This window comes from Ranitomeya imitator, chromosome 6 (genome assembly GCF_032444005.1).
Source record: "Ranitomeya imitator isolate aRanImi1 chromosome 6, aRanImi1.pri, whole genome shotgun sequence".
Classification (NCBI taxonomy): Eukaryota; Metazoa; Chordata; class Amphibia; order Anura; family Dendrobatidae; genus Ranitomeya; species Ranitomeya imitator.
Genome location: NC_091287.1, coordinates 361,581,350 through 361,608,199, shown reverse-complemented (window position 1 = coordinate 361,608,199; position 26,850 = coordinate 361,581,350). Strand labels below are relative to the sequence as shown.

Sequence of the window (26,850 nt, the reverse complement as noted above, 5' to 3'; positions counted from 1 at the left end):
ATAAAAACCCATATAATTTGGGTATCACCATAATAATTTATGTGAGTAGAAATGACTTCAATGATATCCAGAGTATGTAGGTTTTTATTTAGGGTTTACTAATTTTGCACAATTTTATTAAACAACTTGTTTTTGGTTATCATGCGTTTCATACTTTGAGACATAGATCAATATCCTTTTCACTTTTCTGTTTACAGAAATGAGGGCGATGAGGGCTTGTTTTCTTGTGTAATGAGCTGTAGTGTTTATCGGTTTAATTATCTGAAAAATAATGACAAAATACATCAAAATGGCACCATTGAAACTAGTAGCCGGTATCACAGAAAAGCAAATTTTCACAGTTTTGTATTGAAAAAAAAAAACAATACAAAACCAAACAGGAATAAGGTGAACAAAAAAAGTAGTAAAAAATAGTAAAAATTACAAAAATAATGTAAATTTGGAATTGTCAGATCAGATCAACCTGAAGAATAAAGCTAACATGGTGATTTCAGGTTAAGCAAAATCTAGAATTTTGCCTCCATGAAAGTAAAATTAAACGCGACCAAAAAGTACAATATACCATCCAGGAAAATTATAGTATTGTTATGCCTTTCAAAATATTGAACACATAATATTCTGACGAAGGTGGAAGCCGAAACGCGCATCAGGGTGGATGCCACTCGGATGAAGGAGCTATATTTATAGTATGTAAGTACACTATCGATTAGACTTTTTTCAACATGTCGTACACAACGAGGTGACTTACCATACATGGGCTCACGATGAGATGAATACCTCTCCATGCTTGTAGTATTTTACATCAAGATCCATTATTTAATTGTCTAACACATTGAGGTGTTCACTGGCACTTCACTTTCCCCTCTTCTCATAATGAGATTTACTACTGTGTTGTTTGAGTGAGGATGTACTTTTGATAGGACTATATGTACACTACGTTGGTTTGTTGTTCTCCTTCCCACATTGCGATATACTCTGTGTGTGCGTCTGTTTTTAAATTGTGTTTTTAGTGTCATTGTGCTGACAGCCCTGTTGCTGCTATTTTCAATAAAATTACCTATGTTTATATATTACACATTGTACTGGGTCGGTATTTTTCTTTCTCTCCCTCCCTGCAATTTTTGGTTTTCTGACTGTCCCCTTCACCTATTATAGTCGGATCTGTTGGATCACTACATTGCTACTATAATTTATACCTATAATAGTCTATATAGACCCGTCTATAGATCTAATATATTCTCCTTGTTAAATTGTTTAAAATTTGATACAACCATAAACATACTGACCCAAAGAAAAAAGTGACTACATAATTTGTCCCACAAGTTAAGAAGAGAAAAATGTAAGAAGTAAAAACTAAAAAATTACATAGATGCTTTTTTATTACACAGTTAAAATTTAGTAAATAAATTAAATTCATTACAATTCATTAAGCAGAAAACAAAACCTCATATACCTACAATGACAAAAAAAAGGCTTCAGGAATGTATCCCATGAATAAACTAAAAGATATTTGGTCATTAAAGGAGAGTCCACTTTAATTTTATTCAATCATATGTGCTGGGGGGACATGATTTTGTTACAATTACTAATATAGTAAGTATTACAAGCTCTAATTGTGCGCTTATTAGCGCTGCATTTGAACATCTGAATCTGAACATGTGAGATATGAGACTGCACTGATAGTTGCAAGAGAACCTATAATACTTCTATATTAGTAAACTACACAGATTCATGTCCCCAATACAATTAATAATGTAAAGATAAAGTAGCTAATCCCTTCTAGACCAAAATAGGGGTTACATGAGAACTAGTGATGAACGAATATACTCGTTACTCGAGATTTCTCGAGCATGCTCGGGGGTCCTCCGAGTATTTTTTAGTGCTCGGAGAATTAGCTTTCTTAGCGGCAGCTGATTTTCTTCTGTTAGCCAGCATAAGTACATGTGGGTATTCCCTAGCAGCCAGGCGACCCCCACATGTACTTATGCTGGCTAACAGATGTAAATCATTCAGCTGCGGCAAGAAAAACTAAATCTCTGAGCACTAAAAATACTTCGGAGGACCCCCGAGCGTGCTCTGGAAATCTCAAGTAACGAGTATATTCGCTCATCACTAATGAGAACTCATCAACTTGTTATGTTGTTGACCTTCATTTGTTCATTATTTTGGCATTAACGCTAACCTTACCTCCTAATACACATGTTAGGAAGGCACGATGGAAACTAAAGTTTACCATGGGACAGCACAGTGGCTCAGTGGTCGGCATTGTTCTGCTGAGATCCTGGATTCAAATCACACAAAGTAAAACTTCAGCAAGGTAACTGTATGTTCTCACCGTGTTTGCACGGGTTTCCTCCCACACTTCAAAATCATACTGATAGGGAATCTAGATTCTGAGCAGCACCAATGGGGACAGTGCTGATAATGCCTGTACAGCACTGAAGAATTAATGGCTCAATAGAATTGAGTAAAATAAATATGTATATTAACCCCTTAATGACCGCCAATACGCCTTTTAACTGACCTGACATATAAGAGAATGGCCTCCCCATACAGATGACAATCCAGCATCTGTCGGTTGTACACTATAGCTGACAACTTGCTGTATCAGCCATGATCAGTATTTGCACCGTCCAAATCTGTTTAACCCCTTAGATGCTGCTGTCAATAGTGACTACTTCATTATAAATGGTTAACAGAGTGTGGGGGCTTCTTCTTTATCCCAATTGGTGCACTTAGATCATGATTTTGTGGTCTTGATGTTTGCGATGGCAATTCATGACCAAATAGCGGCCTTAGAGTCTGACGGCTATAGTAATCTGTTTAGAAGTTAGCAACATTTAGGTGGTAAAAATACACATTTTCATTTCTGTCATGTCACTTTGCATTAATTCCTGTAAAGCACCTGAAGGGTTAATAAACTACCTAACAGCAGTTTTCAATATGTTTAGGGGTGCTGTTTTTAAAATGGTATCACGTTTGGGGGTTTCCCAATATATGGGACCCCTACAGTCACTTCAAACATGGATAAGTCCCTAAAAAAATAAATGTGGTAAATTTCTTTGAAAAAATGAAAAATTGCTGCTACATTTTTAAACCTCCTAAAATGCTAACAAAATAAAATAACATTTTACAAATGGTGCTGATGTAAAGCTGACATGTGGGAAATGTTATTTATTAATGGTTTGCTGTTGTATGACTATCTGGATTAAAGGGATAATCATTCAAATTTAGAAAATTGCTAATTTTTTAACATTTTTCTCAAATTTTTTATATTTTTTATAAATAAACACAAAAAATGTTGAACTAAATTTACCATTATCATAAAGTATAATGTGTCACGAAAAAACAATCTCAAAATCACTGGGATTTGTTGAAGCGTTACAGAGTTATTACCACATAAAGTGACACTGGTCAGATTTCAAAAATTTGGCTCGGTCACTAAGGGGTTAAAAAAACAGTATTTTGAAGACAAATGGTCTTACTGATCATCCTGAACTGTGCTAGGGCAGAAGAAGAAAAACTTGTTTTCTTCAAGAACAGGCTGATCAGGTGGCAGTAAAAGTTCAGCTAATCAACATCTAGTTGCAGATTTTTAACCAGTTCATGACCAGGCCTTCTACCCCTTTCTTGACCAAGCAAATTTTTGTGTTTTATCGTACATGCGCTTTTAACCCCTTCCCCTGCCCAGCCTGTTTTTAGCTTCCTGACCAGACCAAGTTTTAAAATTATGACCAGTGTCACTTTATGAGGTGATTCTGAGAAAGATTTTTTGTGACATATTGTACTTCAGGAGAGTGCTTACTTGCACAATACTTGCTTACATACTTGCTCAATATGACTGGTATTTATTTCAGAAAATATTAGAAATTTGGTGAAAATGTTGACATTTTTACAATGTTCAAACTATTAATTTTTAGTCCCTTAAATCAGAGAGTTATGTCACGCAAAGTAGTTACTAAATAACAATTACCAAATGTCTACTTTACATCAGCACAATTCTTTAAACATATTTTTTTAGGAAGATAGAAGGTTTAAAAGTTGACCAGCAATTTCTAATTTTTCCAACATAATTTAAAAAAAACTATTTTTTTTAGGGAAAAGAACATGTTTGAAGTGACTTTGAGAGGCCTATATGACAGAAAATACCCAAAAGTGACTCTACTCTAAATACTTCACCTCTCAAACTGCTCAATACCAGTTGCAAGAAGTTTATTAGGTGCTTCACATGAATTAAAGCAATGTGGAAGGAAAAAATGAACATCTTCATTTTTCCCACAAAAATGTTCATTTAGTCCCAAATTGTGCCTTTTTGCAAGGGTAACAAGATAAAATTAACCACAAAATTTCTTAGGCAATTTCTCCTGAGTACACAAGAAACTCAAAAACCTTATAGTATGTTTGTGGCCAGGAGTACACTCGTATATCTCCCCCAGTACTATAGTCCAAATCCTCAGGACAATTCAGGGTGCTCCATAACATACACAACACCAGAGAACGAAGCAAAAGAATCCCAAATACCATGATCATAAAATCATACAAACTTTATTTAGATCAATAATCACAAATTGTCATGTAACATTACTGCAATAACAGGCATCTAGCCCAAACAGATAGAGTGTAGAGGAAACTAGTGGTATGCCTGGGGAATATGAGGGAGTATATAAAGTCCAGGGTACAACCATAATAAATCAACCTATAACATTATTAACTCATAGAGCCGTTACAAAGTATCAAAAAGATCTCTTTATCAGAGTCCATAGTATTATAAAATGCAAGGCGCCATCATATCAAACAAAATGGACACTAATATACCGTCAATAGGCTTACCCATAGATCAGGACGGCTCCCTCAGATACCGCAGGCAGCCCCCTGACGCGCGTTTCGCCGTCTGCTTTTTCAAAAGCAGACGGCGAAACGCGCGTCAGGGGGCTGCCTGCGGTATCTGAGGGAGCCGTCCTGATCTATGGGTAAGCCTATTGACGGTATATTAGTGTCCATTTTGTTTGATATGATGGCGCCTTGCATTTTATAATACTATGGACTCTGATAAAGAGATCTTTTTGATACTTTGTAACGGCTCTATGAGTTAATAATGTTATAGGTTGATTTATTATGGTTGTACCCTGGACTTTATATACTCCCTCATATTCCCCAGGCATACCACTAGTTTCCTCTACACTCTATCTGTTTGGGCTAGATGCCTGTTATTGCAGTAATGTTACATGACAATTTGTGATTATTGATCTAAATAAAGTTTGTATGATTTTATGATCATGGTATTTGGGATTCTTTTGCTTCGTTCTCTGGTGTTGTGAATTTCTCCTGAGTAGGCTGATACCATATATGTTGTGATAAACTACTGTTTTGCCACACAATAATTTAGCAAAAACATGGCTAAAGTCAGCATAATAAAGAATCCAAAAGGGAAACTCAGAGGATGGAAAATGTGATGATGCTGATAAAAGTAAGGACTAAATATACGAACTAGTCGCTAATACACAATAAAGAAGAGGAGTGGGTCAAAAGACCCAAGAAGACGACCCAAAATTCATAAGCAACAATGTATAAATAATCTTTATTGATAAAATGATAACAAACAGGTAGGGGCATGGGGCCGCATGGCGTACAAAAACACCGCACAATCGTGTATTAATACCAAGGGCGTACGGAGCCGGGGATCAAAACACCCATGTACCATTCAAAAAATCAACGGAGAACCATGCATTCCCCATATAGGGGAAAAAAATTATAAAACATATATATGTAACATGGATGCACTTCAAAAGTAGAAAGGACCACCAATACATAACATCAGACTAAAAGTGAATCTGTTATCAGAGATGTAACAAATAGAAAACGCGTAGTAACAAAATTATGATGGAATGTGAAAGACCAAATTACCTCTTGGTAGGATGTAAGACTCCCTGGGTCCGTGCGCCCACACAGCAGAGCTCAGAAGGAAAGGCGCTCCAATTAAATTTTGGAGAGCAAAATTCTCTGTAATAAATAGCAGATGCCATGTTGCGTTTGCACAGCCAGTGATTTGCCTAAACAGTTAAAAATCCCACAAGTGACCCAATTTTGGTCACTGGACACCTCAAGAAATTTATCTAGATGTGTGATGAGCACCTTGGGCCCCCAGGTGCTTCACGGAATTTTATGACATGGAGCCGAGAAAATGAAAAAAAATCATATTTTTCCTACAAAAATGTTGTTTTAGCGCCAAGTTTTCCATTTTCACATGGTTAACAGGAAAAAAAGTCACTATGCAGTCTATTGTGCAACTTCTCCGGAGTATACTGATACACCATATGTGGTGGAACACTACTGTTTAGGCACATGGCAAGGCTCGGAAAGGAATGAGGGCCATTTGACTTTTTGAATGCAAAACTGTTTGAAATAATTACCAGATGCCATGTCCCATTTGGAGAGCCCCCAATTTGCCTAAATAGTGGCAACCCACCACAAGTGACCCGATTTTTGGAAAATATACTATATGGAAGACTATGGGGGTGCATTATATAATATGGAGGACTATGAGATGCTTTATAACTGTATTATACTATATGGAGGACAATGAGGAGTGTATTATACAAATATGGAGGACTATGGGAGCACATTATACTATATGGAAGACTATAGATGTGCATTATACTATATGGAGGACTATGGGGATTGTATTATACTATCTCAAGGACTATGGGGTATGCATTATACTAAATGGCGGATTATAGAATGTGCATTATACTATATAAAGGACTATGATGTGCATTATAGCAAAATAAGCAAAATGCTGGCTATTCACCAGTGAATGGTTTGTTTATTCCGGAACAAAAATCATTGCTATCATCAGCATATCGCCCGGTGACAACTACAGATATGCTGTTAATATGATGATACTGTATAGGGACAAATTGATCTACTATTGATCATTCTGTGCCCATCATTCTTCCTCAGCCAGCGCAAAGAAGCCTGGAAACAAGTGTCGAGCAAGTACAATATTGTCGATCATGCTTGCTTTAGGGCCTAACCTCAGCATATGTAAATACAACGGAAATGCTTCTGTGTGATCAAGCAATATGTTAGTATTTGGGGTCCCACATTAAACTTTTGCCAAGGGCCCCATTTTGTCTAAAACCGTCCCTTGGTAAGGCCTATATAACATAACCGTGCTGTCTCATCTGGGTCTGCGTGTGCAAATTGAAAAGACCTTGCTTCTGTGGCCTAGTCTCTGCTAGAGGCTGAGTGAAGGACTAACATCTAACAGACGAGGGAATATTCACAATATATAATATTTATTTAAAAGAGGAGAGTTAAAAAATTCCATGGGGAACGACTTGTCATTTAAGGCCCTTTAAGGTCTGATCACTAAGGGATTAGATGCTATTAGCTGTAGAAGTAAAAACTGACATTTAGTAAAAAAAACAACTTAATGAGAGATAAACAACTATTATAGTGAATTCGTTCGATATGAGACACAATGTGCCTTACGTTCTTGGAAAGAAGTGAAGAGCATCTGGAAACGGCTGGTGCGGCTGCCTTCATCTGCCCACATTCGGATGACTCCAAGTCCTGTACGCAGCATCACATCATTAGCAACCGTGCTGCAGAATTTTGCTTTCAGATCTTCTACTGAACTACTTCCATCATACACAGCCACAAAATTCCTTTTACATTCATTTGAGTTTTGCATTTCATAGTCCAAAAATCGCAAGTATATCTGGAAGTAACGAAAGTCCATTACGTGAGCAGTATTACACATTGATTGAGCATTCACAGTTCAATCAGTAAGTACTTCAATTATCTGCTATTCAAAGCAAACCATTTATTAAACTGCACATTCCTTCCATTATTGATGAGTACAGGCTTCAGAATACTTGCTAGAGAACTGTTTTCAGGGAATATGTCAAATTGTCTTTCTTTGAAAAATAAAAATGCAGGAAAAATATTATGTCACTGAAAACTTAACTAAGATGATCTGCATTAGACAGACCTAGGAATATGTGTGGTATGCACCTTAAATGCTAAACAATTGCTGCCACTTAGCTAGCAAAAGGTTTTATTAAATGCAATCAACTGCTAAGATTTCTGCTTTTCTTTATAGCACTGTTTACACATGCACATGGTTTATTTCACTGTTTCATGTGGTTCTGTTGTTTTAAAGACATGAATAGCATAGATGGTCTTTTGAGAAAGCTAGACCGCGAAACGCGCGTCAGGGGGCTGCTGCGTGAGCTGGGGGAAGCATCTATTTGGATATGAGTAAGCACCTGGGATTTACTATCTGTGTAGGAGTATCTATGGGGTATTGTACCTACATACCTATGTATGTTCCCTGGCTCTATTTGTAGCATGGGACGGTTCTGATAGTTTTTTGCTATTTATTTCACTTCCCACGTGTTTTTGCTCTGGATGTATCTTGTTTCCCCTGCATAACCCAGCATACCTACATGTTTACTCCATATTTCCTCTCTGTAAGTGCCATATGAGTATTTTATGGTGTAAATTGATTGTGATATAATAAAATACCTTTTCTAATTATTACTATGATTCTTTGGATGCTTATACTCCGTCTTTTTGGTCTTTATATTTTTTGGAGTCGTCCTGTTGGTCCAGTGTGTCTGGACACTAATGTGGGGGGAGTGACATTGATCCACTCTCGGCCACATTTTCATTATATGCTTCATGATTTTTGTTCTGATCATGTGGTCTTTATTGTAGTCATCAGCACCAGAAATCTGAAATACCAGAGTTTAACACCTCAGAACTTCTTGGTCTCTCCTTGTAATGCTAACAAAACCTTCAAAATCATGCATTTGGCTCTTCTACAGGCACATGCAAGCTTTGAATTGTTAGGGTATTTAATTATGGGGTCCATTGCCCAATGGAACCACTCCTTTCCTCACCCCACCCAGTATTTCAGTTTTAAAGGCATCCGCATTTTCAAGATGCAGACATAGTTGAATATAATGGTGAAACATGGAGCCATTCAGCTTGTGCTTCCAAGTCTCAGAATAGCAGGTGCCATAATGCAACTAGATTACACTTGCTGCACGAAACCCCAGTGCATAAGCTGCACAGAGCAGAGCAGTACATCAGAGGAATGGGGCCAGGTGAGTAGTTTTATTTTTTATACTGTCATTACTTGAGGGGGAGGGGGAAATGTGAGGTAATCATACTACATATGGGGTGGCTGAAGGGGCCATGATATTATGTGTGGGGGACTGTGGGTGCCATGATAGATTGTGTGGGTACTGTGAGGTTATAAAATGGTGTGGGGACGTCATAATATGTGTGGGGAAGCTGTTGCTACATAATTTTTTAATGGTTGTGGGGGCATTATATTGTGTGGGGGCAGTCGAGGCAACACATTCTGCATCAAATGTGTGGGGGGCTGTGGGGGGCATCATATTATGTAGAAGGTTGTGGGGGCATCAGAATGCAGGATCTAGAAACATTATCCCAAGAATGACCACTTACTTAAAAATGGGGAAAAATTCCAAAATATATCATAGAATCAAAGAAAAGGGAAGTACAGAAACCCAATAAAATCATACATTTTTATTGTTATAAATATAGATTAAAAATAGACAAATATTATCTAAAGTTCAAAAAAAGGGTTCACATGGCAGAGTGACAACTAAGCAAATAATACTGTATGTCCCTGGTAAACAATGGGATAAGGTGCTATTACACGTGTGCTAAAAAATGGATAAATATATAAATAAACAGTAAGTCTAAAAGTTCATAAGGTAATAGTTAATTTACTTACAAGTAAAATAATAAAAAGATGCCATCTTGAAAAATTCATAACTGTAGTAGTGTTAAATATCAAAGTGGCAGACAACTTGTGAGCATTGTGAAAATGTAATCCGAGTATCTGTGAAGACATTCATGTTCAGTGTGAACATAAAATGTGCATACAAGGAGGACTGAATGTTTAGTGTAGATTTGTAAGACAAAGCATTGCACCCAGGGAAAGGTTAAAGAGTATAGATGTGTAAATGCTGTACCTGATGGTGGACTGCTCAGACTGGAAACATGCCCGGACGCGCATTTCGCATTCGCTTCTTTGGGGTCGGAAAGATGAATGTAGCATGTTATCAGCAAATACTGGAGGCAAATCTGCAATCATCAGCCTGGATGCTGCACATGGGACGTACTTGGGCATTACAACATGACAAGGATCCAAAACACAAGGCCAAGTCGACCTGTCATTGGCTACAGCAGAGCAAAGTGAAGGTTCTGGAGGGGCCATCTCAGTCTCCTGACCTCATTATCATTGAGTCACTCTGGGGAGATCTCAAGCACGCAGTTCATGTTAGACAGCCCAGGAATTTACAGGAACTGGGGGCTTTTTGCCAAGAAGAGGGGGCAGCTTTACCATCTGAGAAAATAAAGAAGCTCATCCACAACTACCACAAAAGTCTCCAAGCTGTCATTGATCTTAGAGGGGGCAATACACGGTAGTAAGAAATGGGGTATGTGAACTATTGATCAGGGTCATTTGGATGTTTTAGGTTGTCATTAATATTTTAAAAGAGAAAACACAGTAGTTTGACAATAAATGGATTCACCCAACCATTAACCATGAGCGGAGAAAAAGGTTTGGTGTTATCATTCATATTCTCTGAAAAAAAGGCCAAGAAAGCAAAAATTCGGCCGGGGAATGTAAACTTTTGAGCACAACTGTATATTTTAAGGGTGTTTTTGTAAGACAGTTTAGAAGTGTAGATTAAATGGTGGAACAGAAAGCCGTGTCATGTATGCTTTTAAAGTACCGTATAGACTCGAGTATAAGCTGAGATTTTCAGCCCATTTTTTGGGGCTGAAAGTCCCCCTCTCGGCTTATACTCAAGTCATACCCAGGGATCGGCAGGGGAGGGGGAGCGGGGGCTGTGTAATTATACTTACCTACTCCCGGCGCGGTCCCTGGACGTCCCTGCTTCTTCCAGCGCTGCAGCTTCTTCCTGTACTGAGCGGTTACATGGTACCGCTCATTACAGAAATGAATATGCGGCTCCACCTCCCATAGAGGTGGAGCCGCATATTCATTACTGTAATGAGCGGTAATTGTGACCGCTCAATACAGGAAGAAGATACAGCGGTGGAAGAAGTAGGGACACAGCGCCAGCAGTAGGTGATTATACGGGGAGGGGAGCGCAGCAGTGCACGATATTTACCTCTCCTCGTTCCAGTGCGGCTCCATCTTCAGTGTCCTCTGGCTGTGACACTCAGGTCAGAGGGCGCGGTGACGTAGTCAGTGCACGCCCTCTGCTGAACATCAGTGCCAAAGACGGAGCCGCACGAGGGGCAGGTAAATATTGAAAGTGCCGGGGGTCCTGAGCGAAGAGAGGTGAGTATATGATTTTTTTTTTATCGCAGCAAAAGCTTATGGGGCAAGTGGCTGTACGGAGCATCTTATGGGGCCATAACACTTGGGCAGCACTATATGGGGCAAGTGACTGTATGGAACATCTTATGGGGCCATAACACTTGTGCAGCACTATAAGGGGCAAGTGGCTGTACGGAGCATCTTATGGGGCCATAACACTTGTGCAGCACAATAAGGGGCAAGTGACTGTGCGGAGCATCTTATTGGGCCATAACACTTGTGCAGCACTATAAGGGGCAAGTGGCTGTACGGAGCATCTTATGGGGCCATAACACTTGTGCAGCACTATAAGGGGCAAGTGACTATATACGGAGCATCTTATGGGGCCATAACACTTGTGCAGCACTATAAGGGGCAAGTGACTGTACGGAGCATCTTATGGGGCCATAACACTTGTGCAGCACTATATGGGGCAAGTGACTGTACGGAGCCTCTTATTGGGCCATAACACTTGTGCAGCACTATAAGGGGCAAGTGGCTCTACGGAGCATCTTATGGGGCCATAACACTTGTGCAGCACTATAAGGGGCAAGTGACTATACGGAGCATCTTATGGGGCCATAACACTTGTGCAGCACTATATGGGGCAAGTGGCTGTACGGAGCATCTTATGGGGCCATAACACTTGTGCAGCACTATAAGGGGCAAGTGACTGTACGGAGCATCTTATGGGGCCATAACACTTGTGCAGCACTATAAGGGGCAAGTGACTGTACGGAGCATCTTATGGGGCCGTAACACTTGTGCAGCACTATATGGGGCAAGTGGCTGTACGGAGCCTCTTATGGGGCCATAACACTTGTGCAGCACTATATGGGGCAAGTGGCTGTACGGAGCATCTTATGGGGCCATAACACTTGTGCAGCACTATAAGGGGCAAGTGACTATACGGAGCATCTTATGGGGCCATAACACTTGTGCAGCACTATATGGGGCAAGTGGCTGTACGGAGCATCTTATGGGGCCATAACACTTGTGCAGCACTATAAGGGGCAAGTGACTGTACGGAGCATCTTATGGGGCCATAACACTTGTGCAGCACTATAAGGGGCAAGTGACTGTACGGAGCATCTTATGGGGCCGTAACACTTGTGCAGCACTATATGGGGCAAGTGACTGTACGGAGCCTCTTATGGGGCCATAACACTTGTGCAGCACTATATAGGGCAAATATCTCTATGGAGCATCTTATGGGGCCCTTATTACCCTTTATGCAGGATTATATGGGGCATATTTTAATATGGAGTATCTTATGGGGCCCATCAAACTTTATGGAGCATTATATGGGGCTCCTGATTCAATATGGATATTCAGAAACACTTAACCTACTGATGTCTCAATTAATTTTACTTTTATTGGTATCTATTTTTATTTTCGAAATTTACCGGTACCTGCTGCATTTTCCACCCTAGGCTTATACTCGAGTCATTAAGTTTTCCCAGTTTTTTGTGGCAAAATTAGGGGAGTCGGCTTATACTCGGGTCGGCTTATACTCGAGTATATACACGGTATGTTTTTCTCTGGCTGTAATCATGCAGCCCATGGTTCGTGCAGCATGTTTCCACTGTCAGGTTCCTACCTATTCTTGTTGAATACAATCTGTATGTTGTTGCACAAGTGATTCTCCAGACCAAATAAGCGAGGCTCAGTATAACGCATGTTTGTTCTACATCATATTATTTGTATATCCTGAATCTATCTTTTGATTGCCTTGTATGCAACAATTCGTATGTTGTACATTTTTGCAACTTTTTCATGTGTTATTATCATTTAACAATAAACTGTATTGTTTCACTAAACAAAATTCAAACAAATCCAACTACTTAGTAAATCCTAATCTTCAACTTGTTTGCAAGTTTACAATAAGACAATGCAATGATAATGCAGTAGTATATTCCCCAAGCTAAATTGTATAGCTTGTCAAGAAAATAAAAATACAACTTACCTTTGACCGTGGTGGTGCTCGAATATACCATTTACAATCAACAGCTTCATTTGCAGAAGCTTTTCCTTCTTTATGGATTTGCACTGACTCTACTATTCCTTCTGATCCTCCCATTTCAAACTCACAAACTATATTTTTCAAATAATAAAAGACAAATTATAAAAATCTATTGAAAGATAGATAGATGTTAACAATAAAGATTAATATTTAAGGCTACTTACCAGGTAATGGTTTAAGAACACCAAGTTCTTTAAAATCTGGATCTGTTGACAGAAAAATATCAAAGAATTGAAGATTAAAATTGTAATGGTATTTTCTACTGTACATTTTATTACATATGATATACAAGCATTCTATTGCTATTTAATAATGGATGTTTGAGCAATTAATATAACCTTAAAGAATTCAAATCTTTTAGACCTAAATAGGCAATCCTGTATCAATTTTTGACATGGGTAGCTGGGTGATATTTTGCATTCTAGACAGTAGGGAGCAGCATGTCTCTGCATTACACTTTTTCTCTGCTCATCTTAAATTATCAATCCCATCTTATTAAGAAAAGTCATAATTATTTTAGCATCAATATAAGAGATGGGTGACTTTATTCAAGAGGATTTTTGAATTCTACTCGAATTTTCTACAGAATTAATTTTGTAATTCGCTCTGCTAGAATAAAGCAAAATGGTGATCGGCAGCAGCTACCATTTTGCTAAGGTGTAGAAATTAAAAAGCAAAAACATAATATCTCACCGTTAAGCTGTCCCAGCACCCTAGCTTACTATGGTGCCTGCCACCTAACTTTCAGTTCTTTGGGCCTCTTTTCCACAGGTTTTTTCAAGAACAGAGCTTCTGGCGGTGATCATGCCTCAAAGGTCATGACGAATTATAAAGTCGAAATGTGCCGATGCACTCTGAACTCCAAGGCCTGATCATAGCCAGAAGCCCTGAAATAGAGTGAAGACACCAGGATACGTCTGCATGAAGAAGAATCCCAGAGGACCAGAGGGGATTTCAGGACAGGTGAATGGTAAGTGCGTATTAGGGTACTTTTTAAAAATGTTTACATGTTTTGTTTATTATGCTCTGGGGTCTAAAAAGACACCAGAGTATAAAATGGAAAACTTATTTGTGGAAAATAACTTTGCCGCAAATCAAATTTCCCTTTGAAATCCATGTGATTTGGTGAAGATGAATTATGCCAGACCGGCTCATGTGTAATCAATATAATACATGACTTTAACAGTGCTTCTTAGATAAAGACTATAAGCTGATATGACTACATACTGGAGTTGAGCGGCAAATTAGCCACGTTTAAGGATATACTACTAGAATCCTATGTAAAACTTATACCTTTTGGTAATAAAATGTCCAATAAAAAGAAGCAATTATCGATAAATAAGACAGTACAAAGTTTAATAAAGTGAAAACAAAGGGCATTCGCCCTTTTCTTACTTTCGACTCTGCAAAAACTCTGACTGTTTCACTTATTCATTCTCGTCTGGACTATTGTAACTCTCTACTAATCGGCCTCCCTCTTGCAAAACTCTCCCCGCTCCAATCTGTCCTGAATGCTGCAGCCAGGATCATATTCCTCACCAACCGTTACACCGATGCCTCTACCCTGTGCCAGTCATTACACTGGCTACCCATCCACTCCAGAATCCAGTACAAAACTACTACCCTCATCCACAAAGCACTCCATGGCTCAGCACCACCCTACATCTCCTCCCTGGTATCAGTCTACCACCCTACCCGTGCCCTCTGCTCCGCTAATGACCTCAGGTTAGCATCCTCAATAATCAGAACCTCCCACTCCCGTCTCCAAGACTTTACACGTGCTGCGCCGATTCTTTGGAATGCACTACCTAGGTTAATACGATTAATCCCCAATCCCCACAGTTTTAAGCGTACCCTAAAAACTCATTTGTTCAGACTGGCCTACCGCCTCAATGCATTAACCTAACGATCCCTGTGTGGCCTATTTATAATAAAAAAAAAAAAAAAGGTTCCTCGCATCATGTTCTCATACACTTTATGCAGTATTAGCCCTCTGTGTCTTTACTGCTACATACTGGTTCATGCAGCTTTACATGAACACCTGAGCCTTACACTATAGCTGGTCCGAATAACTAAAGCAATTGTTACCATCCACCTCTCGTGTCTCCCCTTTTCCCCATAGTTTGTAAGCTTGCGAGCAGGGCCCTCACTCCTCCTGGTATCTGTTTTGAACTGTATTTCTGTTATGCTGTAATGTCTATTGGCTGTACAAGTCCCCTCTATAATTTGTAAAGCGCTGCGGAATATGTTGGCGCTATATAAATAAAAATTATTATTATTATTATTATTATTATTCAAAATCTTGAAGGCCAAGAATACAGAAATGGCATTTCAAGAGAATAAAGATCTCAATAAGAATTGTAAAAAAGAAATCAAACTAGCAAAGATAGATACTGAAAAACAAATCGCCAGCAGCATTAAAATAAATCCACACCCCAAATTCTGAATACTTCAATGCAAAAACAAAAAATGGATGGTATCTGTCATAACATAATAACAAGATAACTAAAGAGGACAAACAAAAGGCTGAGATTTTAAACAGGCACTTTTCATCCCTGTTCACCAATGAACTGTCTGTTCCAAGGATAACTGAACAAGGCAAAAATCAAAGTTCATTACCTGATATAACTAATTTAACACAAGACAAAATATGCCAGTATCTGAGCAAATTAAACATTGACAAATTGCCTAGGCAAGGTGGCATTCATCCACATATATTGAGGGGATTGAGCTCTGTTATTGACAGACCGCTGAATCTCTTCTTCTTAGCCTCTCTCGTAACAGGGTTGTTGCCACAAGTTTGGAGTATGTCTAACATGGTACCGATATTTAAAAAAGGTAAGGTGAATCCAGGCAACTACCAGTTTGACATCACTAGTGTGACAACCAAATTGGATTCATGCAAAATAAATCGTATCTGACCAAGATGTTGGATTTCAATGAGGTAAGTGCAAATCTGGATGTTGGTAATAATTCAGCTGATGTGATTAACAGTATCTGGACTTTGCAAAACCATTTTATATGGTGAAACATAGCAGTCTTATACTCAAGCTCCAGAAGCAGGAGCTAGTCAAAACTAATCAGATGGGTAAGGAATTGTTTAAAAGACAGGAAACAAAGAGTCGTCATAAATGGTACATAGGATGTAGTCAGCAGTGAGGCACTGCAGGAATCTGTGCTAGGACCAATTAATTTTTTGGTTGTCCGATTAATTTTAGCCCCTTTATTAAAGACTTGGGATTGAGAGTAAAGTATCATTCTTTCCTGGCGACACCAAACTACACTATGTAGGATATTAAAAACTGACCTTGTCAGTACTATATTGAAAAACGCTCTGGATAAGATGTCCGAATGGGCAAACACTTGGCAAATGAGATATAATGTAGATAGAGTAATGTACCTAGGATGGATTAATCCTATTGCTGCATATAAATTAAATGGGAGTATGCTCGGGACTACAGAACAGAAGGATTTGTGTAAGCTGAGCAGCAGTACTCAATGTCAAGCTGGTGCAAAAAGCAAACAAGATTTTAGTATAAAAAGATAGATAAAATCCAGTAATTTCAACATATTGTTACCCCTCTATAAATTACTTGTAAGACCATATCTAGAATAGGCATCCAGTTTTGGGCTTCACATTTCAAATAGGATATTCAGAAGTTGGAGTCAGTTCAAAGTTGGGCAACTAGATCATTACAAGGGATGAGAGGTTGGAAAAGCTGGGCGTGTTTAGCTTAGAGAAAAGATTTATCAGAGGAGATCTCATTCCCAGTGGCTTTTGAAAGTATTAACCCCAGTCGGCATTTTTCATGTTTTGCTACCTCACAGCCTGGACATTCACTGTTTCTTTAGGGTTTGCATCAATTCATGTAAAGAACATGCCTACAACTGTGAACATTTAGTTTTCTTTTTTGTTATGAAGCAAACAACAAATAGGACAAAATAACTGAAATTTTTAGTGTGCATAACTACAGTATTCACCCCCTAAGTTAGTACTTTTTAGAGCCTCTTTTGAGGCAATTACAGCTGCAAGTCACTTTGGATAAGTCTGCATGAGCTTTCCACATCTTGCCACTAGTACTTTTGCCCATTCTTCAAGGCAAAATTTCAGCAGCTCATTCATGTCTGACCGCAGATTCTCAATAGGATTAAAGGGAACCTGTCAAGCCTGGCAAGCCTTGTGCAAGCGTGTACTATGGAGGACAGAGAATGAACTTCAATCCAATATTGCAGCCAGCATGCAGCCAGCGGCTAAGGAAAGGGTGAATCAAACACCCGAAAACTCCGCCCATATGACCCAAAACCAGTCCCGCCAAATTTAGGTGACAGGTTCCCTTTAAGGTATAGCCTTTGACTAGGTCATTCCACAACATTTACACTGTTCCCCTTAACCCCTTCATGACCCAGCCTATTTTGACCTTAAAGACCTTGCCGTTTTTTGCAATTCTGACCAGTGTCCCTTTATGAGGTAATAACTCAGGAACGCTTCAATGGATCCTAGCGGTTCTGAGATTGTTTTTTTGTGACATATTGGGCTTCATGTTAGTGGTAAATTTAGGTCAATAAATTCTGTGTTTATTTGTGATAAAAATGGAAATTTGGACATTTCCCACATGTATACTTTACATCAGCACAATTTTGGAAACAAAATTTTTTTTTGCTAGGAAGTTATAAGGGTTAAAATTTGACCAGCGATTTCTCATTTTTACAACGAAATTTACAAAACCATTTTTTTTAGGGACCACCTCACATTTGAAGTCAGATTGAGGGGTCTATATGGCTGAAAATACCCAAAAGTGACACCATTCTAAAAACTGCACTCCTCAAGGTGCACAAAACCACATTCAAGAAGTTTTTTAACCCTTCAGGGGCTTCACAGCAGCAGAAGCAACATGGAAGGAAAAAATGAACATTTAACTTTTTAGTCACAAAAATGATCTTTCAGCAACAATTTTTTTATTTTTCCAATGGTAAAAGGAGAAACTGAACACGAAAGTTGTTGTCCAATTTGTCCTGAGTACGCTGATACTTCATATGTGGGGGTAAACCACTGTTTGGGCGCACGGCAGGGCTTGGAAAGGAAGGAGCGCCATTTGACTTTTTGAATGAAAAATTGGCTGCACTCTTTAGCAGACACCATGTCACATTTGGAGAGCCCCCGTGTGCCTAAAAATTGGAGCTCCCCCACAAGTGACCCCATTTTGGAAACTATACGCCCCAAGGAACTTATCTAGATGCATAGTGAGCACTTTGAACACCCAGGTGCTTCACAAATTGATCCGTAAAAATGAAAAAGTACTTTTTTTTCACAAAAAAAATTTTTTAGCCTCAATTTTTTCATTTTCACATGGGCAACAGGATAAAATGTATCCAAAAATTTGTTGGGCAAATTCTCCTGAGTACACCGATACCTCACATGTGGAGGTAAACCACTGTTTGGGCACATGGTAAGGCTTGGAAGGGAAGGAGCGCCATTTGACTTTTTGAATGAAAAATTATCTCCATCGTTAGCCGACACCATGTCGCGCTTGGAGAGACCCTGTGTGCCTAAACATTGGAGCTCCCCCACAAGTGACCCCATTTTGGAAACTGGACCCCCCAATGAACTTATCTAGATGCCTAGTGAGCACTTTAAACCCTCAGGTGCTTCACAAATTGATCCGTAAAAATGAAAAAGTACTTTTTTTTCACAAAAAAATTCTCTTCGCCTCAATTTTTTCATTTTCACATGGGAAATAGGATAAAATGGATCCTAAAATTTGTTGGGCAATTTCTCCCGAGTACGCCGATACCTCATATGTGGGGGTAAACCACTGTTTGGGTACACGGCAGGGCTCAGAAGGGAAGGCGCGCCTTTTGACTTTTTGAATGGAAAATTAGCTCCAATTGTTAGCAGACACCATGTCGCGTTTGGAGAGCCCCTGTGTGCCTATGCATTGGAGCTCCCCCACAAGTGACCCCATTTTGGAAACTAGACCCCCCAAGGAACTTATCTAGATGCATACTGAGCACTTTAAACCCCCAGGTGCTTCACAGAAGTTTATAACGCAGAGCCATGAAAATAAAAAATAATTTTTCTTTCCTCAAAAAGTATTTTTTAGCCTGGAATTTCCTATTTTGCCGACGGTAATAGGAGAAATTGGACCATAAATGTTGTTGTCTAGTTTGTCTTGAGTACGCAGATACCCCATATGTGGGGGTAAACCACTGTTTGGGCGCACGGCAGGGCTCGGAATGGAAGGCACGCCATTTGGCTTTTTAAATGGAAAATTAGCTCCAATCATTAGCAGACACCATGTCACGTTTGGAGAGCCCCTGTGTGCCTAAACATTGGAGATCCCCCACAAATGACCCCATTTTGGAAACTAGACCCCCAAAGGAACTAATCTAGATGTGTGGTGAGCACTTTGAACCCTCAAGTGCTTCACAGAAATTTATAACGCAGAGCCATGAAAATAAAAAAAAAAATTATTTTCTCAAAAATGATTTTTTAGCCCGCAATTTTTTATTTTCCCAAGGGTAACAGGAGAAATTTGACCCCAATATTTGTTGTCCAGTTTCTCCTGAGTACGGTGATACCCCATATGTGGGGGTAAACTACTGTTTGGGCACATGCCGGGGCTCGGAAGTGAAGTAGTGAAGTTTTGAAATGCAGACTTTGATGGAATGCTCTACGGGCATCACGTTGCGTTTGCAGAGCCCCTGATGTGGCTAAACAGTAGAAACCCCCCACAAGTGAGCCCATTTTGGAAACTAGACCCCGAAAGGAACTTATCTAGATGTGAGGTGAGCACTTTGAACAAGTGCTTCACAGAAGTTTATAACACAGAGCAGTGAAAATAATAAATACGTTTTCTTTCCTCAAAAATAATTTTTTGGCCCAGAATTTTTTAATTTTCCCAAGGGTAACAGGAGAAATTTGACCCCAATATTTGTTGTCTAGTTTCTTCTGAGTACGGTGATACCCCACATGTGGGGGTAAACTACTGTTTGGGCACACGTCGGGGCTCAGAAGTGAAGTTTTGAAATGCAGACTTTGATGGAATGCTCTACGGGCGTCACGTTGCGTTTGCAGAGCCCCTGATGTGGCTAAACAGTAGAAACCCCCCACAAGTGACCCCATTTTGGAAACTAGACCCCGAAAGGAACTAATCTAGATATGTTGTGAGCACTTTCAACCCCCAAGTGCTTCACAGAAGTTTATAACGCAGAGCCGTGAAAATAATAAATACGTTTTCTTTCCTCAAAAACTTTTTTTAGCCCAGAATTTTTTATTTTCCCAAGGGTTACAGGAGAAATTGGACCCCAAAAGTTGTTGTCCAGTTTCTCCTGAGTACGCTGATACCCCATGTGTGGGGGTAAACCACTGTTTGGGCACACGTCGGGGCTCAGAAGGGAAGTAGTGACTTTTGAAATGCAGACTTTGATGGAATGGTCTGCGGGCGTCACGTTGCGTTTGCAGAGCCCCTGGTGTGCCTAAACAGTAGAAACCCCCCACAAGTGACCCCATTTTGGAAACTAGACCCCCAAGGAACTTATCTAGATATGTGGTGAGAACTTTGAACCCCCAAGTGCTTCACAGACGTTTACAACGCAGAGCCGTGAAAATAAAAAATCATTTTTCTTTCCTCAAAAATGATGTTTTAGCAAGCAATTTTTTATTTTCTCAAGGGTAACAGGAGAAATTGGACCCCAGTAATTGTTGCGCAGTTTGTCCTGACTATGCTGGTACCCCATATGTGGGGGTAAACCACTGTTTGGGCACACGTCGGGGCTCGGAAGGGAGGGAGCACCATTTGACTTTTTGAATAAAAGATTGGCTGGAATCAATGGTGGCGCCATGTTGCGTTTGGAGACCCCCTGATGTGCCTAAACAGTGGAAACCCCTCAATTCTAACGCCAACTCACCCCTAACCCTTATCCCAACTGTAGCCGTAACCCTAACCACAACCCTAACCCCAACACACCCCTAACTACAACCCTAATTCCAACCCAACCCTAACCCTAAGGCTATGTGCCCACGTTGCGGATTTGTGTGAGATTTTTCCGCACTATTTTTGAAAAATCCGCGGGTAAAAGGCACTACTTTTTACCTGCGGATTTACCGCGGATTTCCAGTTTTTTTTGTGTGGATTTGACCTGCGGATTCCTATTGAGGATCAGGTGTAAAACACTGTGGAACTCGCACAAAGAATTGACATGCTGCGGAAAATACAACGCAGCGTTTCCGCGTGGTATTTTCCGCACCATGGGCACAGCGGATTTGGTTTTCCATATGTTTACATGGTACTGTAAACCTGATGGAACACTGCTGCTGATCCGCAGCGGCCAATCCGCTGCGGATCCGCAGCCAAATCCGCACCGTGTGCACATAGCCTAATTCTAAAGGTATGTGCACACGCTGCGGAAAACGCTGCGGATCCGCAGCAGTTTCCCATGAGTTTACATTTCAATGTAAACCTATGGGAAACAAAAATCGCTGTAAACATGCTGCGGAAAAACTGCACGGAAACGCAGGGGTTTACATTCCGCAAGTTGTCACTTCTTTCTGCGGATTCCACAGCGGTTTTACAACTGCTCCAATAGAAAATCGCAGTTGTAAAACCGCAGTGAAATGCGCAGAAAAACCGCGGTAAATCCGCCATAAATCCGCAGCGGTTTAGCACTGTAGATTTATCAAATCCGCTGCGGAAAAATCCACAGAGGACCAGAATATGTGTGCACATACCGTACCCTAACCCTACCCCTAACCCTACCCCTAACCCTAACCCTACCCCTAACCCTACCCCTAACCCTACCCCTAACCCTAACCCTACCCCTACCCCTAACCCTAACCCTAGTTCTAACTCCAACCTTGGTGGAAAAATAAATTCTTTATTTTATTATTGTCCCTACCTATAGGGGACAAAGGGGGGGTCATTTACTGTTTTTTTTATTTTGATCACTGCGATAGGTTTTATCACAGTGATCAAAATTCACATTGGAACGAATCTGCCGGCTGGCAGATTCGGCGGGCGCACTGCGCATGCGCCCGCCATTTTGGGACATGGCGGCGCCCAGGAAAGAAGACGGACGGACCCCGGGAGGCTCGGTAAGTATAAGGGGGGGGAGATCAGGGCACGGGGGGCGTTGGAGCACGGGGGGGTGGTTCGGAGCATGGGGGGGTGGATCGGTGTGCGGGCGGGTGGATCAGTGTGCGGGCAGGTGGATCGGTGTGCGGGGGGTGGATCGGTGTGCGGGCAGGTGGATCGGTGTGCGGCGGGGTGGATCGGTGTGCAGGGGGGGTGGATTGGAGCACGGGGGTGGGATTGGAGCACGGGGGGAGCTGACAGGAGGACGGGGGAGCGGAGCACAGGACGGAGGGGAGCGGACCACAGATCGGAGGGCTGGGGGGGCGATCGGTGAGGTGGGGTGGGGGCACAAAAGTGTTTCCAGCCATGGCCGATGATATTGCAGCATCGGCCATGGCTGGATTGTAATATTTCACCAGTTTTTTAGGTGAAATATTACAAATCGCTCTGATTGGCAGTTTCACTTTCAACAGCCAGTCAGAGCGATCGTAGCCACGGGGGGGGTGAAGCCACCCCCCCCTGGGCTAAAGTACAACTCGGGAATATACTCACCCTCGGAAGCGCCCTGCTTCCTTCCGACAGCCTTCCTTCCTAAGAATCAGCGCTTGAAGGACCTTCGGTGAAGTCACGGCTTCTGATTGGTCGCGCGAGCGGTCACATGGGCGGCCGCGCGGCCAATCACAAGCCGCGACGTCACCGCGACGTCACCGCCAGGTCCTGGAAGACTGATTCTAAGGAAGGAAGACTGCCGGTTAGTACCAGGGCGCGTCAGAGGGTAAGTATTGCGATATTTTTTATTTTAATTCTTTATTTTACACTTTAATCTGAATTCCGATACCAATTCCCGATATCTTAAACATATCGGGAATCGGCATCGGAATTCCAATTCCAGATTCAAAAGATCGCCGACTTCATGGCCGACCCCACACTGGGGTCGGGTCGGGTTTCATGAAACCCGACCTTGCCAAAAGTCGGCGACTTTTGAAAAATCTCGACCCGTTTCGCTCAACCCTAGTTTTAACGTTTGCTGTGTCTCAGGTGTCTAAATAAAGATTGCTATTTTTAGTCATTATTATGCACACCATTTATTAGTTATTCTTTCTCCTCTCCAGTTCATGGTCATTATCCATACTAGGTGTGGCATCCCATCATTATATTAGTGCTTTTTTTCCACTATACATGGTAGTGCACCCTCTGCCCTTCCCTGTTGATATAAATACAAAACATGATACAGTTCCAGAAAGTATTTAGCTGTGTAGGGTCAGCAATAGCAACCCCAACAAGAGCACAAATACACCATAGATAGAACATCATGGAGAAACAGAATATGCACAGCTGAGTAGGGGCACACGTAGTACCCCTACTGTGTTTTTCCTTATTGTGTTTCTGCCACTTCAGTGGGGCGTGATCTGAGACAAGCTTAAATCTCATACCCAACAGTACTTCAAAGATTCTAGTGTCCATTTTACAGCTAAGCATTTGTGTACTACAATAGCACATTTTTTTTCCTGCTGGAGTCAATTTTTTGTTCAATTATAGTACTAGGTGCTCTTCTCTATATATAGTTTCAGACAAGACAGCTCCGGACCCCATATCTGAGATGTCAGTTTGAACCAATAATTCTTTTTTTAAATATGGTGTAATTAACACAGGTTGTTCACGCTGTGACGCTATTCACTACTCACGGACAGTCCATGAGGCAGAGAAGTCAGACATTCCGAGGTCAGTACCAAGAGAGCATATAGTAAACTAAGGGAAAAGACAAAGGTGTACATCAGATCAGAGTTCAGGGTTAGAATACCAGAGAAATAACGGGTTTAAAAAAAGGGCAAAAACAAAAGAGTAGTCAGAACATGTTGCAAAGGTCAGGCAGCAGATCAGAACTCACAGCACAGTAATCAGGCAAACATAAACCACAGAGAAGCAGCTTTGACAGGTGCTTATCTCATAAATAGCAGAGCAATTACTGAGAGGGAGCATCTGGAGAAATCTCTGCACCTCCCAGTCTCAGATAGGTCAACTACAACAGCTTAGCATGCCTAGGCACAGAATAGGATGACAGAGATAATCCCTGAGTCTCAGACACACTGAGTGAAAGAATTGTGACAGTACCCCCTTTTCTAGAGGGGCCTCTAGACCCCCAGATTTCCCAGGAAAACTGACATGAAAAGCTCCGACCAAATTATCAGCCTTCCTGAATGAACCGAAACCCAGGATCCCTACTCGGGTACATATGCTTTCCAATGAACAAGATATTTGAGGGAATTGAGGGAACCCTCCGAGGAACCACAATCCTCTGCACCTTATTCCAAACCTCTATCGACAGACACTGGAGACGGGGATGAGAAAGGCAACACCAAACTCCATTAACAGGGATCTGTGGAAAACATTAGTGATATGAAGGGACTTCAGAAGCTTTAATACAAAGGCAACCGGATTGACTACTTCCAGATCTCATACAGGCCAATAAATTTAAGACCAAAGTTCGGCAAGGGTACTTTTAGCCTAATATTCTTAGATAAGAACTGTTGTGAATTCTGTGGCCAAGCTCCCTCCTGTGGTCGTGAGTGGTACTTCGGCTGGTTCTGTCTATGAGCTTCCTTTGGTGGATGAGAGTGGTACTGCGGCTTCTGAGTTTCCTTCCTCAGGTGATGAGGTTAAGTCGTTAGGTGCTGCTCTATTTAACTCCACCTGGTGCTTTGATCCTGGCCTCCAGTCAATGTTCTAGTATTGGTCTTGCTTCCTCCTGGATCGTTCCTGTGGCCTGTCTTCCTGCATAAGCTAAGTTCTGCTTGTGTTACTTTTGTTTGCTATTTTTTCTGTCCAGCTTGCTACATTGGTTTTTCTTGCTTGCTGGAAGCTCTGAGACGCAGAGGGAGCACCTCCGTACCGTTAGTCGGTGCGGAGGGTCTTTTTGCCCCTCTGCGTGGTTGTTTGTAGGTTTTTGTGTTGACCGCAAAGCTATCTTTCCTATCCTCGGTCTATTCAGTAAGTCGGGCCTCACTTTGCTAAATCTATTTCATCTCTGTGTTTGTACTTCATCTTTACTCACAGTCATTATATGTGGGGGGCTGCCTTTTCCTTTGGGGAATTTCTCTGAGGCAAGGTAGGCTTATTTTTCTATCTTCAGGGCTAGTTAGTTTCTCAGGCTGTGCCGAGTTGCACAGGGAGCGTTAGGCGCAATCCATGGCTACCTCTAGTGTGGTGTGATAGGATTAGGGATTGTGGTCAGCAGAGTTTAGACGTCTCAGAGCTCGTCCTATGTTTTTGGTCAATGTCAGGTCACTTTGTGTGCTCTGAACTTCAAGGTCCATTGTGGTTCTGAATTACCTGTTCATAACAAAGAACCAAACTTTATCAACAACTTCCTTACATTTTGACAAAGCTGAGCCGTCCCCATATTTGTCAGAACCTCCCATCAAACATCCACAAGTTATTGTGTGGCAACCTCTACTCCAGGACACACAGCACAGCAAGTGGAAAAAATGAGGAACCTTCCTCCTGCTGAGCCGAAACAAAATTCTTAAAGTTTGTTTTGACGATTGATTCATCCTCTCTCTCTGACCGTTGGTTTCAGGGTTGTAAGCAGAGGAAAATGACAAATCAATCCCCACTTTACTGCAAAATGCCCTCCAGAATTTGGAGACAAATTGCACCCTCATTCAGATATAATGTTCAAAGTTATTCCATGCAATTTCACCAAATGATGGATAAATAACCTGGAAAGCATTTCAGCATTAGATAACCTTGTTAACTGAACAAGGAGAGCTTGTTTACTAATTTGGTCAACTGCCACCCAAATAACAGTTTTTACACCACACAAAGGCAAACCAGTACTGAAATACATGGACAAATGAGTCCACTGTCTTTCTGGAATAGGCAACATGGTCAATTCCCCAGCCAGCCAGTTATGACAGACTTTAGCACGCACGTAAACCTCACAATCAAATTCAAAATCTTTAATAGAGTTAAGCATGAATGGCTAGCAAAAGAGTCTAGCGACAGCTTTCTGTGTAGCAGTGATCCCCGAGTGACTACTTAAGACAGAATCATGAAACTCCTGCAAAAGACATAATCTTAGATACACAAGCACAAATAATTTAGATTCAGGAGTAGCGGTAAGGGCTAATGACAGGACCTCATGAATTTCAGCTTGCAATTTTGAGGACACCAAAGAAATTACAATTCATAGAGAAAGAATGGAGGTTCAGGAGGAGAAATGGAATAATGGCTGTTTGACAAAGTATCAGCCCTAACATTCTTAGACCCCGGTCTGAATGTGATGGAATAATTGAGTCTAGAAAAAAATAAGGAGCATTTGGCCTGTTTAAGGGTTAAATGTTTAGCAGATTCAATATGGACTCATTTTTTATCACCTG

General features: G+C 40.9%; 1 protein-coding gene across 3 annotated transcripts in view; it reads right to left on the bottom strand.

Annotated features, from left to right (window-relative positions):
* Nucleotides 1–26,850, bottom strand: part of NETO1 (neuropilin and tolloid like 1) — a 317,272-nt gene that overhangs the window by 70,447 nt on the left and 219,975 nt on the right. For all 3 annotated transcript variants that reach the window (XM_069730976.1, XM_069730978.1, XM_069730977.1), the window contains 3 exons: nt 13,565–13,606; nt 13,344–13,471; nt 7,495–7,723 (listed from right to left, as the gene is read on the bottom strand). In XM_069730976.1, the coding sequence (XP_069587077.1) occupies nt 7,495–7,723; nt 13,344–13,471; nt 13,565–13,606 (399 nt within the window). The remainder of the gene's footprint in view (nt 1–7,494; nt 7,724–13,343; nt 13,472–13,564; nt 13,607–26,850) is intronic.